Below are 18,942 nucleotides of genomic sequence, written 5' to 3'. Positions count from 1 at the left end.
CAGGAAGGCGGGGTGGGTGGGATGAGATCTGACTGTGAGAGGCTGCCAAGCTTGCAGAGGTGGGAAATTAAGAACCACTGCTCTTTCTGCTTCAGGCTAATGAAAGCTACCCGACTGAAAACAGGGTAAGGGGACTGGGGCTACACAGATCCGTTCCTTTAGGCCTCCAACTGGACCTGCCAAGCATGGTACTAATCAAAGGAATAATTTGCTTAATTGCATGGAACCATCCCGAGAGGTAACTTAGCACAAGCGCTCTCCAGGACCCAGCCCAGTTTCCCAGTGCAGTGGTGACGTGCTGCTGAAAGCTGACTGAGGAGAGAGCTGGATCTCATTTAGGCAGGGCTCAGCATATTATGGACCAGAGGTCAACTCTGGCCTACCACCTACTTTCTGCATGGCTCATGAGCTAGGAATGGTTTTTACATTTTTAAATGATTCAGAAATAATCAAAGGAAGAATACTATGTTTTGACATGAAAATTATATGAAATCCAAACTTCTTAGTGTCCTTATAGCTGTATTGGAACACAGCTGTGCTCATCTGTTTGTTTGTCCCTGGCTGTTTTCACACCATGGCAGCAGGGCTGAGTAGCTGAGACAGAGACCAGATGGCCCAGTTCAGTTCAGTCGCTCAGTCGTGTCTGACTCTTTGCGACCCCATAAATCACAGCACGCCAAGCCTCCCTGTCTATCACCAACTCCTGGAGTTCACTCAAACTCACATCCATCGAGTCAGTGATGCCATCCAGCCATCTCATCCTCTGTCATCCCCTTCTCCTCCTGCACCCAATCCCTCCCAGCATCAGAGTCTTTTCCAATGAGTCAACTCTTCGCATGAGGTGGCGGAAGTACTGGAGTTTCAGATTTAGCATCATTCCTTCCAAAGAAATCCCAGGGCTGATCTCCTTCAGAATGGACTGGTTGGATCTCCTTGCAGTCCAAGGGACTCCCAAGAGTCTTCTCCAGCACCACAGTTCAAAAGCATCAATTCTTCGGTGCTCAGCCTTCTTCACAGTCCAACTCACATCCATACATGACCACAGGAAAAACCATAGCCTTGACTAGATGGACCTTTGTTGGCAAAGTAATGTCTCTGCTTTTGAATATGCTATCTAGGTTGGTCATAACTTTCCTTCCAAGGAGTAAGTGTCTTTTAATTTCATGGCTGCAGTCACCATCTGCAGTGATTTTGGAGCCCAAAACAATAAAGTCTGACACTGTTTCCCCATCTAGTTGCCATGAAGTGATGGGACCGGATGCCATGATCTTTGTTTTCTGAATGTTGAGCTTTAAGCCAATTTTTTCACTCTCCTCTTTCACTTTCATCAAGAGGCTTTTTAGTTCCTCTTCACTTTCTGCCATAAGGGTGGTGTCATCTGCATATCTGAGGTTATTGAGATTTCTCCCAGCAATCTTGATTCCAGCTTGTGCTTCTTCCAGTCCAGTGTTTCTCATGATGTACTCTGCATATAAGTTAAATAAACAGCTTGACAATATACAGCCTTGACGTACTCCTTTCCCTATTTGGAACCAGTCTGTTGTTCCATGTCCAGTTCTAACCGTTGCTTCCTGACCTGCATACAAATTTCTCAAGAGGTAGATCAGGTGGTCTGGTATTCCCATCTCTTTCAGACTTTTCCACAGTTTATTGTGACCCACACAGTCAAAGGCTTTGGCATAGTCAATAAAGCAGAAATGGATGTTTTTCTGGAACTCTCTTGCTTTTTCCATGATCCAGCGGATGTTGGCAATTTGATCTCTGGTTCCTCTGCCTTTTCTAAAAGCAGCTTGAACATCAGGAAGTTCATGGTTCTCGTATTGCTGAAGCCTGGCTTGGAGAATTTTGAGCATTACTTTACTAGCGTGTGAGATGAGTCCAATTGTGTGGTACTTTGAGCATTCTTTGGCATTGCCTTTCTTTGGGATTGGAACGAAAACTGACCTTTTCCAGTCCTGTGGCCACTGCTGAGTTTTCCAAATTTGCTGCCATATTGAGTGCAGCACTTTCACAGCATCATCTTTCAGGATTGGAAATAGCTCAACTGGAATTCCATCACCTCCACTAGCTTTGTTCATAGTGATGCTTTCTAAGGCCCACTTGACTTCACATTCCAGGATGTCTGGCTCTAGGTGAGTGATCACACTATCGTGATTATCTTGGTCGTGAAGATCTTTTTTTACAGTTCTTCTGTGTATTCTTGCCACCTCTTCTTAATAACTTCTGCTTCTGTTAGGTCCATATCATTTCTGTCCTTTATTGAGCCTATCTTTGCATGAAATGTTCCCTTGGTATCTCTAATATTCTTGAAGAGATCTCTAGTCTTTCCCATTCTGTTGTTTTCCTCTATTTCTTTGCATTGATTGCTGAGGAAGGCTTTCTTATCTCTCCTTGCTATTCTGTGGAACTCTGCATTCAGATGGGTATGTTTTTCCTTTTCTCCTTTGCTTTTCGCTTCTCTTCTTTTCACAGCTATTTGTAAGGCCTCCCCAGACAGCCATTTTGCTTTTTTGCATTTCTTTTCCATGGGGATGGTCTTGATCCCTGTCTCCTGTACAATGTCACGAACCTCCGACCATAGTTCATCAGGCACTCTATCAGATCTAGGCCCTTAAATCTATTTCTCACTTTCACTGTATAATCATAAGGGATTTGATTTAGGTCATACCTGAATAGTCTAGTGGTTTTCCCTACTTTCTTCAATTTAAGTCTGAATTTGGCAATAAGGAGTTCATGATCTGAGCCACAGTCAGCTCCTGGTCTTGTTTTTGCCCACAAAGCCTAAATCAGGACTGATGCTGAAGCTCCAATACTTTGGCCACCTGATGTGAAAAGCCAATTCATTGGAAAAGATCCTGATGCTGGGAAGATTGAGAGCAGGAGGAGAAGGGGGTGACAGAGGATGAGACGGTTAGATAGCATCACTGACTCAGTGGACATGAACTTGAGGAAACTTCAGGAGAGAGTGGAGACAGGGAAGCCTGGTGTGCTGCCAGTCCGTGGGGATGCAGAGTCAGACACGACTGAGTGACTGAATGACAACAAGAGTTTCTATCTGGTTGCCATGCTGTATCTCACTGTGTGCACTGTTTGCTGAACCCAAGGTAGGCAAGGCATGAGCTAAGAGGTTGGAAGAAGACTTAAGGAGCCGTAGGAACTGCAGACAGAACATAACCTAACCTAACCACAAGGGCTTTCCAGGTGGAGCTTATATATGCTTACAGAACAAAAGTAGCCGGTGGCCAAGTGAGTAACTCGTGACACACGTGCAGTGCTATAAGCGATCTCAGCTATTACGGAACCATTATTTACAAAACGTGGGGCAAGAGCAAGAGTCTGTGAGGCAAGAGAGTCTGACCATGCCGTCTTGGCTAACTTGCTCTTTCCCTAAACTGCTTCCCTACAGGAAGTCTGCAGAGCCTGCCTTAAAGGCTGGGCAGGGTCAAGGTCATCCATGATACCTTCTACAGCAGCCTGGGTCCCAAGGCATTTAAAAACTGTTTCCACCAAGTTGATCTTTATAATCAAGTCCACTCAAAGAAACTGCTTTAAGTTTGGGCTTCAAAACTGTACTATGTGGGATCCACATAAGATGCAGCTGAGAATTTAGTAAAGGTTCCATTAGTTTGGACGACTTTGCCTCCAAAGTTAAGAAGATGGAAACATCAAACTTTCTTCACTACAACTTTCTCTAAACCCAGAAAGTCAGCGGCTCAGCAGGAGCTGTTCACATGCCCTGCCTGCCTGCAGGGACTCCGGACGCGGTGCTGTTTCCCTCCTGCAGTCATGCTTGCTTCTCTAGAAGCCCTCACACAGGGTGGCCTCTAAGCACTCTCACCTGACTGAGGACGGGCAGGCTGAAGGAAAAGCACCAGAAAGCTGTAGTTTCCTGAAAACAGTCAGTACTCCCTAAGATGTCTTTGTTTGGGGGCTCTATTTGGCACCCCACTACCCTCCCTTGCCGACCTTTCTAAAGGAAATGGCTCAGGCCACAACTCCAAAAGGTGTTGAGGCCTTGTCATCCTATCACTTTGGAGTCAGGCAGGGTCACTTTTACCCCTAGGAGGGAGCAGGCCACCAAAACTGAACACTTTTTAAGAAACAAGAGTGGTGTGTGTTCCCTGGTGGCTCAGTGGTAAAGAATCTGCCTGCTAATGGAGGAGATGCGAGTTTGATCCCTGCGTCAGGAAGATCCCCCGGAGAAGGAAATGGCTACCCATTCCAGTATTCTTGCCTGGAAAGTTCCATGGACAGAGGAGCCTGGCAGGCTCCAGCGTATGGGGTCACAAAGAGTCAGACACAACTTAGCAACTGAGCACTTGTCATAAATAAATAACACAAGTATCTGTGTTAAATTCTAGATTTAACATGGCAGCAGAAAAGGGGATATTTTTCAACTCAACCAACCAAAAAGCAAATAGAACACACTTGGCACCTGACCTGACCTTTGGGGCAGAGAAACATCGGAGTGTCACTTTCCTGAGCTAGGACCTCTCAGCAATCCGACCCAAAGGCAGTGCTTCCCAGTGTGTCTCACACCACAGGTCACACAGAACTTGCTAATACTTGAGCGTACACTGGGTAAGTGCACAGGACTGCAGGCAGGTGGTCCCAGGGTCCCAGGGGACAGGAGCCAGCCCAGGCAGCCTGTAACTCGGGGAATACACTGTCTCACATGTGGGCCAGGCAGCTCTGGACTAAGCTGCTGCCTGCAGTCACCCAGTGATCAAGTTGCTCTGTGTTTGTGTAGTTACTGTGACCTCTGAACCAGTCTCCCCTCGACTCAACAAACAGGCCCCATGCTGGTGTCCTCCACCTCACTCATTCTGGAGATCATCAGGGTAAACACATGTCTTGGAAAGGGGAAATTTCTGGCTTAGCAGGTTTGTTCTGCATTCAAGGCCATGCAGCAGGACACAGATGTTGTCTCCTCTTACAGGAGGCTAGAAGGACATATTTTTTTAGACCTGTCACCAAAAATGTGGACACAGTGAACTGGGGCACACAAAGCATCAGAGGGCAACTCCAAACAGCAGGCTGTGGTGAAGGCACTGGGGAAAAATGGATTTTTGTGAGGGCAGATGCAGGCAGCAGGCAAAGGGGAACAAACGCAGGGACTGCTGGATGGGCTGTCTGGCTGATTAATCAACGATCTTGCCAGGAACCTGCCGCAGGAGACCAATGTGCCCCTTCTTCCAAAGCTGTGGTCCACAAACTTGTTTTCTGGCGTGCCATAAGTCTAGTTGCATCCTCCTCTTTGCGACCTTATGGACTGTAGCCCACCAGACTCCTCTGACCATGGGATTGTCCCAGCAAGAGTATTGGAGTGGGTTGCCATTTCCCCCTCCAGGGGATCTTCCCGACCCAGGGATTGAACCTGCCTCTCCTGCGTCTCCTGCACTGGCAGGTGGGTTCTTTACCCACTGAGCTGGAGCCAAGGAATCAGCCCCAAGGATGCAATTCCATTATTTTCAAACCTTAATTACCTGGAACCTAATTAGGACTTCAGGGTTTTCTTCTCACTTGGAAGGGAAACTTCTTTCTCTCAAGTCAGCATGGTGTAAATGGAAGAAAAGTGAAAGAAGAGTTGGCTATCTGGATTGCTTGCATATTAAGAAATTCATTTAACCTTTGAGGACTTCAGCTTCTAATCTACAAGTTGAGAGGGCTGATGAAACAAGTACCTCAAATTATTTTCATTGGGATTGACATATACACACTATTATATATGAAACAGATAACTAATAACGACCTACTGTATAGCACAGGAAGTTCTACTCAATACTCTGTAATGACAATATGAGAACAGAATCTAAAAGAGTGGATATATGTATATGTATAATTGATTCACTTTGCTGAACAGGAGAAACTAACACAACACTGTAAATCAACTATTCTCCAATAAAAATAATTGAAAAAAAAAAAGTTATTTTCAGCAATAAAATTCTCACTCTAAGACATGCCAACAGATCAGCAGCAATCTGAAACTGTGATCATTCTTCTACACTGACACCTCCTAATGCAAGTTGAGATCACTGATGGTCTTTTACAGTATTTAGAGTATTTAACATATTTAATTAATCCAATTTTATAATGATCTGATGGGGAAGGGTCTCTAAAATGGTGTAACGGAACTCTCTCACTTGATGTGCTTGAAGTGGTGGTGGGTTAGCTTTTCCAGAAGCTGGCTGAGGAGGGGAATCATACATAACTAAACATTTGTTTAACTTAATTTATATAATGCTTTTGAACTGTGGTGCTAGAAAATATGCTTGAGAGTCCCTTGGACAGGAAGGAGATCAAACCAATCAATCCTAAAGGAAATCAACCCTGAATATTCACTGGAAGGCTGATGCTGAAACTGAAGCTTCAGTACTTTGGCCACCTGATTTAAAGAGCCAATTCATTGGAAAAAGCCCTGATGCTGGGAAAGATTGAAGACAGTAGGAGAAGAGGACGAAGGAGGATGAGATGGTTGGATGGCATCACTGACTCAATGGACATGAATTTGAGCAAGCTCTGGGAGATGGTGATGGACTCGGAGGCCTGGCGTGCTGCAGTCCATAGGATCACAAAGAGTCGGACATGACTAAGTGACTGAACAATAACAACAAATTTATATAAATGCACATCCACTCACTTTTAGGATTTCCCTGGTGGTTCAGACGGTAAAGCATCTGCCTACAATGTGGGAGACCTGGGTTTGATCCCTGGGTCAGGAAGATCCTCTGGAAAAGGAATGGCAACCCACTTCAGTACTCTTGCCTGGAAAATCCCATGGACGAGGAGCCTGGTAGGCTACAGTCCATGGGGTCACAAAGAGTTGGACACGACAGCAACTTCACTTCAATTCACCCTCACTTTTACAAAAGACTATGCTAGTCGGATTTTTACATACTTTTTTTCTGATAAACTATGCATACTTCATTGCCTATAATTTATCATTTTTGTTTCATTAAGAGAGAGCTTAGATATCTATAATGCAATCTGAGTACAAAGTTCCTCGTGAATTTTGATTTCCCCCCTCCTTTTTATAGTCATCACACCCAAACAGCACAATTTCTGAAGATTTATCTTCATCAAGTGTTTGCAAACAATTTAACTTAGTTTTCACAGGAACGGCAGCTTTAAAAAATGTTCTTATTTGATCAGTGTATCTAATATTCAGTTACAGTGAGTAATTACAACATGTACAACCGGCATAGCCAGGATGGGGGTAAAGAAGGCTGACCATTGAAACACACAGCTCCCCTGGAGGGAGCCGAGGTGGAAGGGAATACAGTCCACATGTGCAGCTCCCTGTGGGTATTGGTCACTGTGTCAGGCAGAAGGGACAGCGAGCGCCAGGTGAGGAGTTTCCGGTGGCAGATGTAGGGCCTGGGGAAGGAGGGCAGGGATGGAGAAACTAATGTTGGTGTCCTCAGCATATAACTGATAGCTCAAATAAGAAATGAGCTTCCCTGATGGCTCAGCGGTTAAGAATCCACCTGCAAAACAGGAGACGCGGAAGACCCTGGTTCGATCCCTGGGTCGGGAAGAGTCCCTGGTGAAGAGAATGGCTACCCACTTCCAGTACTCTTGTCCATGGACAGAGGAGCCTGGTGGGCTACAGTCCATGGGGTCACAGAGAGTTGGACACGAAGAAGTTAAAATAAGAATACAGGGGTTCATTCAGGGAGGGATTGTGGAAAGAGAAATAAACAAGAGGGTGGGCAAACTTCAGGGAATGCCAGAGTTGAGCTGAGGGAAGAGGCTTCTGCCACAGGACCAGCAGGCTCACGTCATAAGGCCCCGGGTGTCTGCAGAGTCGCGAGGGAGGCGGTTCCCGCCTGCCTCAGAGGCCATTATCTGAAGGCAGAGACTGAGGAAAGGACAGAGGGGCAAGCCCCAGGGCTGCTATGCTAATTCTCGCACACACGTGGCTTTGGCGGAAGTCAGGTCTGTAGGCGGCGTTGAAAAGAGGAAGCGACTGACCTGATCCAGACGCAGTGCGCCGTCTGCAAACCGCTGTCGGCGTAACTCCTTCGCGACTCCGTGGAGGTTCAAGACAGCCCGGTGCACCTCGTCACACGTGTGCTCGGGGGAGATGGCAGGCAGCTCCCTCTCCGGGATTCTCCTGGTCGGGCTTTCAATCATGCTCTGCGCGTGCTCGTAGCTCAGTTTGGTGCAGGAGCGGATGATGGTCCGGCCAAACCATTCAGCGAGGATCTGCAGAGATGGACGGATTGTGAGGGAGAATTTTTTTTTTTCCTTCAGCTTTTTCTTTCATGCAACCATTCATCTGTACACATTCTACAGAGACTGAGGAAACGAGGAGGGACGAGTACCAGTTTTTATTTTTTTTTTTACTTGAGCACCCCCCCGCCCCCTTCCCCCTTTACCAGCTAAACCATTCCGGTCGCAACTCCAGAGACAAGGCTTCCTGAAAACACCTGTCTGAAGGGTTATTAGGTTTTCCCCGGTGGGGAACAGGGAGGGCCCGGCCCACAGCTGTCCATACCATGAGAATTCGAGGGCACACAGCTCCTACCTGAAGAGCTAGAGAGACCACTCTGACACCCTCTCCTTCCTTGAAGGAAGAACCACTACTCTTTATAATGGCAACCATTAAGCACGGGGAAGTGAACAATAGAAACCACTCACGTTTTTCTTTGGTTTGGTGCAAAGAGCCTTATTATGAAGAGTCTTGATCTAGAATATCAGACTTTAATGTTCTTAAAAAAAAAAAAGGAAACCCTCAAAATATACTTTCTGAATTATTTTAAAAACTACTCTCATCTCAAAATACAAGCAACTCAAAATATTATGCTGATGACTCTTCTGCTGTGGCAAGCGGGTCCTGACTTTGGCTCTCAGGAGATGTGTGTGTATGTGCTGAACGCAGGAGAAATTGTAGAGGCAATTCCAGGGACTGTGTGTGTGTGTGTGTGTGTGTGCGCACACATGCGCGCATGCACTGAATGCAGAAGAAATTGTAAGGGCAATTAGAGCAACTGCCCAGCAGTCCTAGGGGAAGCAGTGTGTGCAGGTCCCCAGAAGAGCCCCTTTCAAGGTCAGCCCATGCTTGTCCCTCCGTCACAGCCATATTTCCTGAAAACTTCCCACTCGTGGAGCTGCTCCAACCTCCTCTAGGATGACGGGGCCACGACCTCTTCATTCTTGTGGTCTCAAAGATTTCCCCTGGAGACTCAGCTTGTTTCCTTTTCTACGACTCATTCCAAACCCAGTCAGTCAATCCTCCTCCTTCCGTGTGTCAACATTTTGCTGGACAGTCTGTCTTTAGCTTGGGGAAATGTCCCTTTTCATTCGGTTCCACTGCTCTTTTTTTCACACACTCCCTCAGGCATCCGGGTCAGAGGGTATCTGGCCTCTTGGGGGTTTTGTCCCCTTTTCCTAGAAGACACAGGAAAGTCCTACATATGTACCAGGGGTCACCACTGCACACAGGGTGGGGAGACTCGGATCACCGTGACTGGGCATCCATTTTCACACAAACTGGTGAGTCAAGAACTACTTTAAAAAGCTAGTGACAGGTCCAGACCCTCTCCCTTGAAGTATTTATGGACAAACTTTTGCAGTAAGTTCCATGAGGTTCCTAGATACTCTGCCACCCCAATGTCTATGTATCCTGGGTCTAAACAGCTCAGTGGCTCCCTCTGAACCCTCTTCTGTAGTGCTGGGCCCTGACCAGGGGCCACTTTGAATCCCGAGGAGTTCTTAAAACATGTTCACTGTAACTTGGCAAAACCTGAAATCCCCCACTCCTGATCAAAACTCGCTAGCCACTCACAAGGGTGGCACTGCTCAGTCTGCCTCTTCTTCCTCACTGGTCCCACTGCCCCTTCGGTTTGTCTCCTTATCTGTCAATGAGAACTTGAACACCAGCAAACCTGGGACTCAGCCCTGATGAGAAGCTTCCCACAACTCTGTCACCTTACTTGGGCCGCCCCTCCCTTAATGCCTCCGTTCCAGAAAATCTGCACCTTCTTTTTGAACATACGAAGGGCTGAAGTAGGAGCTCTGAAGAGCCAGTAAGAACTTCCTGGCCCAGAGACGGTCAGGCAGCTTAAAAACAACCCATTGATTCTGAAAGTCACACCTGACACACGGACTAAAAAAACTCTCAGGCCAAGAAACCAGATTGTGGTGAAGCGGCAAGGATGCCCATGGCCCCCTCACCCAGCGAAGGTCAACAGGAAAGCAGAGACCTGGCTGGGCGGGGGCATCGGTTCCCAGGGCCAGTGCGCCCTACAGAACGGGAGGAAGGCCTCTCTGGATGGGACACCTCATTAATTTCCAATTTGGAAACTGGATTCACATCAACGCCCTGTTTGTAACCAGGGCCAGTGGCAGAAGACAAAAAGACAAAGAGTTTTTCATGGAAAAAGCAAAAAAGCCACAAGGAGCTTCGTAAACAGAACCCTTCAGGGAAGAATCATGGCCTTCCTCTGCCATTCATTTCATCACAGGATTTGGGTCACTCTCTTTCTGCAGGCGGCAAGCTTCCTGCATACACTCTAGGACACTGCTATTTAGGATGTTGGATTAAACAACGTGCCAATATCCACTGAAGGTATCCGGCTCGTGGGGGAAAAAAAAACCTAGTTAGAAAGGAGAAAATATTGTCTACCTCAAGACCTACTTTCTGGTACCAGGTAGGACAGGAAGTGGCTTGACACCACGGACCACCTGGCTCTGCTCAGTGGCAGAGCTCTCACACCTCCAACCGTCTCAAATCTCTCTAACACACCTGGATGTGCGTGCATGCTAAATCCCTCCAGTCATGGCTGACTCTCTGTGACCCCATGGACTGTATCCCACCAGGCTTCTCTGTACATGGGATTCTCCAGGCAAGAATACTGGAGTGGGTTGCCATGCCCTCCTCAGGGGATCTTGCTGACTCTAACCTGCATGTCTTATATCTCTTGCATTGGCAGGCAGGTTCTTTGCCACCTAGGAAGTCCAACACACCTGAAGTATGTTATTTGGCCCCTTTTACATTGAGAGAAGAGGTTGGGGATTTGTGAAGTCATGCTAACTCCTAAGTGGTGGCCAGGATCAGATCTGTGCTAAAGACCTAAGACTCAAAATCAAGTGTTATTTTTTATTATATCTTGCTAAAGGTCACAAAAGAGACAGACAGTGAAGTAAAGAAAATACAATATTGACTTTCTATTTAATAGATACAAAGTCGTGAGGAAACCATATCATTTGAAAACTATTAATTTCCATTCAAATGTATTTAAAATTTTAATCTTCTAAAAAAAGTCAGTGTCTCATTAAGAAATATTTGGTTCAAAAAACTGCTAATGGGGTTAATTTGTAATTTTAATTTTAATTAGATACAAAATCACTTCCACTACAGCTTTGGGCTTCTGTATATAAACTATTTGGTTCAAAAAACAATATCAGAAAAATGAACTTCTTTACAAAACAGACTCACAGACACAGAAAACAAATCTGTGGTTACCAAAGGGGAAAGCAGGGGAGGGATGGGAGTTCAAGATTAGCAGATACAGACTACTGTATATAAAACAGATAAATAACAAGGTCCTACTATATAGCACAGGAAACTATATTCAATATTTTGTAATAACCTATGATGAAAAAGAATACATATATTCATATATATATATATATATATATATATATATATATAGCTGAACCACTTTGCTATACACCAGAAAATAAAACATTGTAAATCAACTATAATTCAATAAAAACAAAACATAATAGGAAGAAAGAAACATTTTCCTGATTGGAACAAAACCAGGCTGCTGTGATGATCAGGGGTAGGGGGGTGCATGGATTTCTGCTTCTTCTTACTGTGAACACGAGGCAACCCCCCTGGGGTAGGGAGGGCCCAGGGGTGAAAAAAGTCAAAGGTACCAAGAGAAACATATCCAAAAAGAAACTGGGCAGAAAAAGGCAGTACTCGAAGACAGTGAGGAAAGGCCGCTGGCAATATGTCTGTGATGGGGAGGTGCTGGTGACTGCAGAGGGCAGAGGCAGTGAGGGCGGTGGCTCATGAGGAGCAAGCGGGGGTATCCTCTGCTGGGCCCACTCTTGGCCAGGCCAGTGGTGACAGAGTGAGGCACAGGTCCCTTCCTAAAGAACAGAGAAGACCATGGTAGGATCAAAGAGTAAGTGACAATATGGAGACACTGTCAGCCACATTTAGACCTAGCTGTGTCCTCTCGCGCTGTGGCCCGGCTGGGCCTGTTACCCAAAAGCTGGGTTTGCCTCTGGGTGGATGTTGGCCAAAAGATGCAACCAAGCCAAAGGACAGGAGAAGGAAGGAGTTATTACTTGCGGCAAGTAAGGAGATCACTGGGGATCTTTCCCAAAGAAATATCGTTGGCTTTTAATCTGTTTTCCAGATATAAAGATACCTTTCCCCTTAAGCTAATTATAACCTACACCAACTTAGTAAATTATACCTTTGAGGGTAGGATTGAGACATTAATCTTTTGTCTCTACCTGATTCCTCTAAAAATGGAAGACTAGATTCCCAGCAGCCTTATCAAGTACTCTTAACTAGTGCACGCACAACAAAACTAAAGAAAATTATCCAGTGAAACTGTCACAGAGTATAACTACTGTGTGACATATAACAACAAATATCATTGCTTGCTTTAAGTCTACTGCTAAAAGCACATGTATGATGTCTGTGTGACAATTCAGTATAACTGATACAACCTATAGCTTATAAAATGTTTCCCTATTAACATACCTCTGAATGGATGCTTTTGAACTGTGGTGTTGGAGAAGACTCTTGAGAGTCCCTTGGACTGCAAGGAGATCCAACCAGTCCATTCTGAAGGAGATCAGCCCTGGGATTTCTTTGGAAGGAATGATGCTAAAGCTGAAACTCCAGTACTTTGGCCACCTCATGCGAAGAGCTGACTTATTGGAAAAGACTCTGATGCTGGGAGGGATTGGGGGCAAGAGGAGAAGGGGACGACAGAGGATGAGATGGCTGGATGGCATCACTGACTCAATGGACGTGAGTCTGAGTGAACTCTGGGAGTTGGTGATGGACAGGGAGGCCTGGCGTGCTGTGATTCATGGGGTCACGAAAAGTCGGACACGACTGAGCGACTGAACTGAACTGAACTGAACTGAGCTTGTTCACTGTATCTGATGAGTTGTCCCCCAAGAGGGACAACTCGGCCACTATTTATAAACAAAAAGGAGGCGTGGCACCAAGGGACATGATGGATGCCAGGCAGCAATCACCCTGGCACTGAGGGACAAATCTGACCTACCAAGGGATTTGTAATCAAAAGGAAAAATGATAAAATAAATTTTCATGAACTGAGTTAGGTATTGGGAAGCCATTCCAGCTAATACATGATTTACCTTAAAGTTTATAGTGACCGAAGTGGCCTGTTTAATGGCCTCTTGAATGTATATCTGCTTTTGCTATTAAGGAAAAAAAATGCATTAAAAAAAAAAAAAAAACTAGAGGACATCATCATTCACGCACACGGGGCTCCAAAATCACTGCAGATGGTGACTGCAGCCATGAAATTAAAAGATGCTTACTCCTTGGAAGAAAGTTATGACCAACCTAGACAGCATATTGAAAAGCAGAGACATTGCTTTGCCAACAAAGGTCCGTCTAGTCAAGGCTATGGTTTTTCCTGTGGTCATGTATGGATATGAGAGTTGGACTGTGAAGAAAGCTGAGCGCCGAAGAATTGATGCTTTTGAACTGTGGTGTTGGAGAAGACTCTTGGGAGTCCCTTGGACTGCAAGGAGATCCATCCAGTCCATTCTAAAGGAGATCAGCCCTGGGATTTCTTTGGAAGGAATGATGCTAAAGCTGAAACTCCAGTACTTCCGCCACCTCATGCGAAGAGCTGACTCATTGGAAAAGACTCTGATGCTGGGAGGGATTGGGGGCAGGAGGAGAAGGGGACGACAGAGGATGAGATGGCTGGATGGCATCACTGACTTGATGGACGTGAGTCTGAGTGAACTCCGTGAGATGGTGATGGACAGGGAGGCCTGGTGTGCTGCGATTCATGGGATCGCAAAGGGTCAGACACGACTGAGTGACTGAACTGAACTGAACTCAGTAAGAACGATACTTACAATGATAGTAATCAGGCTGTCAATCTGATGAACTCAGAAGTTTCTATGATACAAAAAGTCATCCTCTAGAACTGCGCGGCCCTTGATATTTTAACAGCTGTTCAAGGAGGAACTTATAAGACATACTGAATGCTAGGTTTTATACCTGATGAGTTTCTAATGTGACAAACCTCATGATGTATATGAAAAAAAAATTAAATCTCCTCTGAAGGATCCTCTTCCCAGTTTAGAGATAACAGTTTGGGTCAGGGGGCTCTTGGCACAAGACTCTGCCAGTGAAGCTGCAAAGCTGCTGTTAACTGCCTCTCCTGCTGTGCCTCACCTACACCTGCTAGAATAATGCTATGTACATCCAGCCACTACTCTGTGGACCCCCAAACTTCTCTAGCTGTAGCAGAGAGAGCTTCACTCCTCTAACTAGGGAGATGGCAATGCTCATTCTCAGCAGGAAGTAGTTACAGAAGAATGACCTTTGGCTCTGTGCCCCTCAAGAAAGAAGAGTGAAATATCTCAGTGTTGGGGGTGCTGTGTAAGTAGATTGGGTAGGGGTCCCTGGAGGTAGCGAGCCAGACACGACTTTCTTAAATAAGAGAAACCACTTCAGCCCTAAGCCATTCGATGATCTGAGCCTGGCCACAGTGCTTGCTCTTGCAGAAGAATGGGTCTCAGTAGTTGATTTTAAGGGAACAAAAGAAGGTAAAAACAAATAGCTATTACCAGGCCAGGGAGCTAACTTCACCAGATTGGAGATGATACATCAGTTGTAAAGACTCCTAGTTCTGTTCCAATGGTAAAGATTAGCCTGAAGCTGTTTTGCAGAATTCAACCACCCTTAACAATGCTCAACTACCAGGTTAACTGGAACCTATGAATGATGATGTTGACCTTTTCTGATGCCTGTGACTTCAATCAACTATCATATGGACTCTGCCAACTTCTGCCCCAATTCTATGCTGAACCCTCCTTGGCTGAAGCCCCTTTAGGAGCCTGCATGCATCCTAACTTAAAACGTCCCCAATTTTGCTATCTGGGGAGACACTGCTTTGGGAAAGATCCCCCATGTTATTCCTACTTGCTGCAAGTAATAAATCCTTCCTTCTCCCACCCTGGATTAGTGGTGTCTTTTGGCTCGACACCCATCAAGAGGCAAACCCGGTTTTCGGAAGCTGAGGAGGGAGCATGGGTACCAGAGGGCCATGTGTTTGCTAATGTTAGTTTATAAGGCAGTGTATGTACAAGAATTTTCTGGAAGAGTAACTTGTATGGCGTCAACTGTGTTCTCATCCACAGTTTGAGCTCACTTGCTGCCAGCCTAGTCTGTTGCCCCTCAGACTATAATCAGGCCTACTCCTATTGTTGGGAAGGAAGAAATTTTTTCCTACCTTTCCAGGTTTTTCTGGTCTAAGAATTAAACTGTCATGAGATAGATTAACAGGAGAAAATAAAACAAAACATGGGAGAGACTCAGGAAAGCTGAGTAACTCACTAAAATGGCTGAAAGCTTCACTTTAAATACCATCTTCAGCTAATGACAAAAGAGAATGTTGGGCTAGTGATTCAGGACTTAGAAGGGGAGGAAGGAAATTCACATGAAGGTGGAAAAGCAAATGTTTGATAAACAAATGTTTACAACGTACGGACTGGGCAGAGACAATGGGACACACACAGGAATTAAAAAAACAAAACAGATTTTGAAAGGTTCCTCCTGTCTACCATACCTAGTCCATCCTAGAGTTATCTGTGATGATAGCTCTCTCCCTTTTAGAAGCAGGTCATCTATCTACATTCTTTAGACAGTGAAGGTAAAGTCAGAGTTTCTTCCTGAGTCTTTTGGATCCTGATTGTTTTCAGCTTGAAACAATCCACATGCCCAAGAGACATCCTGAAAGTCAAAGTGAAAGTCACTCAGTCGTGTCTGATTCTTTGTGACCCCATGGACTATACAGTCCATGGAATTCTCCAAGCCAGAATACTGGAGTGGGTAGCAAGTTCCCTTCTCCAGGGATTGAACCCAGGTCTCCCACATTGTAGGCAGATTCTTAACCAGCTGAGCCACAAGGGAAGCCCAAGAATACTGGAGTGGGCAGCCTATTCCTCCCTTCTCCAGTGGATCTTTCCGACCCAGGAATTGAATAGGGGTCTCCTGCATTGCAAGCGGATTCTTTATCAACTGAGCTATGAGGAGAAGCTCAAAAGATATTCTGGAATGCCAAATTTTACTCCCCTCCAGCATTTTGACCTAAAGGTCTAAACTTCAAATCCAAAGATGAAAGAAATAAGGCAACTCCCTCAACCGCCTGCCTTGTAAACCTTAGAATGGCACAAGAGTCTGAAGGCAGGATATGGTCAAGAGACGAGAATTCCATTCCTGTGACACAGGATGAGGGACCCCGACTGGGCAGTCTTTGGAAAGTGTTAGTCGCCCAGTCGCATCTGACTCTTTGCAATGCCAAGGAATCCGCCAGGCTCCTCTGTCCATGGGATTCTCCAAGGCAAGAATACTGGAGTGGGTTGCTCTTCCCTTCTTCAGGGGATCTTCCCGACCCAGGGATTGAACCTGGGTTTCCAGTACTGCAGGCAGATTCTTTACTATCTGAAACACCAGGGAAGCCAGGGAAGTCTTTGAAAAGTGTTCCCTTTACTGCAGACAGTTGAGAGGCAGGTTGCGGGGGCAGGAGGAATCTTTGGAGGTGGTGGACTGGTTGGGAGGCCTGAGGGCTGTGGGAAGGAAGCTGCAGGTGGGGGAGAGGGAGGAAAGCACAGGAGAGCCATGGAGGAAGCTTCTAAGGATTGGGTTCAGAAAGATGCAGGAAAAACAGAATCACAGATTTCTAAAGCCAGTGAGGATAATTCAGTCCCAACCTTCCAAAAAGACCAAACGAAGTCATCTCGCCAAAAACGAGGTCCATCCTTCTTTTAAAGGCAGGCAGCATAGCAACACATTGTTTATTAACCTCAGAGCCCAAGTCCTTAACTTTAAATCAACTTCATGATTAGTAACCTCAAAATGCAGGAAAGGCTGATTAAAAAAAAATTTTTTTTGTCTGCAAAAGAATCGGACACGACTTAGTGACTGAACAACAGCAACAACAATCCTATGAATGATACACGGCTTGTTATGTCTTGAAAATATTTTGAATTTTTACTTTAAACTCAAGGATTCATAGCAAAATCTGTGCTCAGGTCTGCTGTTCCCTTGAAGTGACCTCACTTCAGGTCAGCCCCTAATTGCCTGCTATCTTCGTTAGCAAACCAGGACACAAAGGACACAACCGAGCTCTTCCAAAGGCTCCTCTGCCCCGGCTGTCTCTATAGGTCTGAAATAAAGCGACTGTGCCCTGCTCTGCTGAGGACTAAAAATTAAAATTCAGGGAACTTTTCTATTATTTTCAGAATCAGCCTTGGGAGCTATGGTCTCTCACTGGGAGTTGATTGGGCAAGATTTGCACTGAAGTGTCCTAAGAGGAGACATAAAACCCAGCACTGTTTCTTTATCATGACCTGCAGCCCCCAGTCACACAGTCCTGTGCTTGTGCTTGGCTCTGTGGGCTTGCTGCAGACACAAGATGACCCGGGAGGATCATAGTTTTATTTTTCAAGTTCTATAGCATTTCCATGGGTGGCAGCTGGTGTGTTAGCAGCAAGGTGAGCAGGGAAGGCAGTAGGGGGAAGACACTCGGGCAGCTGTGTCAGACCCTCCTCAACCCCAGGATACAGCTCAGGGTGCTGAAAAGGCTGCTGCGATAAAAACGCCTTACCAAGGAAACACCATTCTAATAAAGCAGGCTAAACAGAACTGTGTAAATGGGTATGTTGTTGTTTTAGTCGCTAACTAGTGTCCAGCTCTTTGTGACCCCATCAACTGTAGCCCTCCAGGTTCCTCTATCCATGGAATTTTCCAGACAAGAATACTGGACTGGGTTGCCATTTCCTCCTCCAGGGGACCTTCCTGATCCAGGGTTCAAAGTCATGTCTCCTGCTTGGCAGGTGAATTCTTTACCACTGAGCCACCAGGGAAGTCCCGGAAAATGGATATGCAATTCACTTTATGAAGTAATTTTTAAGCATTTTTGGGCTTTTGACCCTGTGCTATATATGAGGAGAAGAGATTTAAAAAAATTAAGCATGATGTTAAGGTCCGGTCGGATGATAGATCTGCATACAAATGGCACTGACAGGAGCTGTAGGGGCAGCGAGGTGGGAAAATGGGCTCTGACAGGGAGGGCGGGGCTCTTCCCATCTACGCACATCCTCAGAAAGGCCAACCTGCCTCCTTTCCAGATTTCAGCAGGGACCCCACGCTGCACCTTCTCTGCGCTAGGGAAGTCTGTGGTCCTCATCCTCCTAGTGGGAGCTAATCTCCCCTCCTGGAGTTTAGGTCCTGAAATTCCCACTTCTTTCATCAGGCTCCTCTGTCCATGGAATTTTCCAGGCAAGAATACTGGAGTGAGTTGCTATTTCCTTCTCCAGGGGATCTTCTCGACCCAGGGATCGAACCTGGGTCTCCTGTACTGTAGGTCTAAGCCACCAGGGAAGCCCCTTCCTTCATGGTTCCTGTACTGTAGGTCTAAGCCACCAGGGAAGCCCCTTCCTTCATGGTTCCAAAGCTTTGTTCCTTCTTTCTTCATCAGCAACATCTCTGATTCGCCTCCCTATGCAGCCTACAAACATACTCCAATATCTCCCCCTGCCTCACTTAAAAAAAAAAAAAAACAGGAAAAAAACCCCTCAAAATCTTATTTTTACTACAATGACAATATCAATTCACTGCAGAAAACTTAAAAAAATATATATATGTGGGAAAAGGAGAAGGAAAAAAAAATCTCCTATGAATCCACCATT

General features: G+C 45.7%; 1 protein-coding gene across 7 annotated transcripts in view; it reads right to left on the bottom strand.

Annotated features, from left to right (window-relative positions):
• DIS3L2 (DIS3 like 3'-5' exoribonuclease 2) overlaps positions 1–18,942 on the bottom strand; it is a 361,295-nt gene that overhangs the window by 84,153 nt on the left and 258,200 nt on the right. For 6 of the 7 annotated variants that reach the window (XR_009490563.1, XM_025001739.2, XM_059874524.1 and 3 more), the window contains exon 13: positions 7,975–8,208. Coding sequence is in view for 6 of the 7 variants with exons in the window: in XM_025001739.2 (XP_024857507.1) it covers positions 7,975–8,208 (234 nt within the window). In the remaining variant the exon portion in view is untranslated. Of the gene's footprint in view, positions 1–7,974; positions 8,209–11,160; positions 12,109–18,942 lie in introns of those variants that run through there. The other variant, XM_025001751.2, reaches the window with a different exon arrangement.

The sequence above is a fragment of the Bos taurus genome, chromosome 2 (assembly GCF_002263795.3).
Source record: "Bos taurus isolate L1 Dominette 01449 registration number 42190680 breed Hereford chromosome 2, ARS-UCD2.0, whole genome shotgun sequence".
In the NCBI taxonomy this organism is placed as follows: Eukaryota; Metazoa; Chordata; class Mammalia; order Artiodactyla; family Bovidae; genus Bos; species Bos taurus.
The sequence above is the reverse complement of the archived record's forward strand: the minus strand, read 5'-3'. Positions and strand labels throughout refer to the sequence as shown.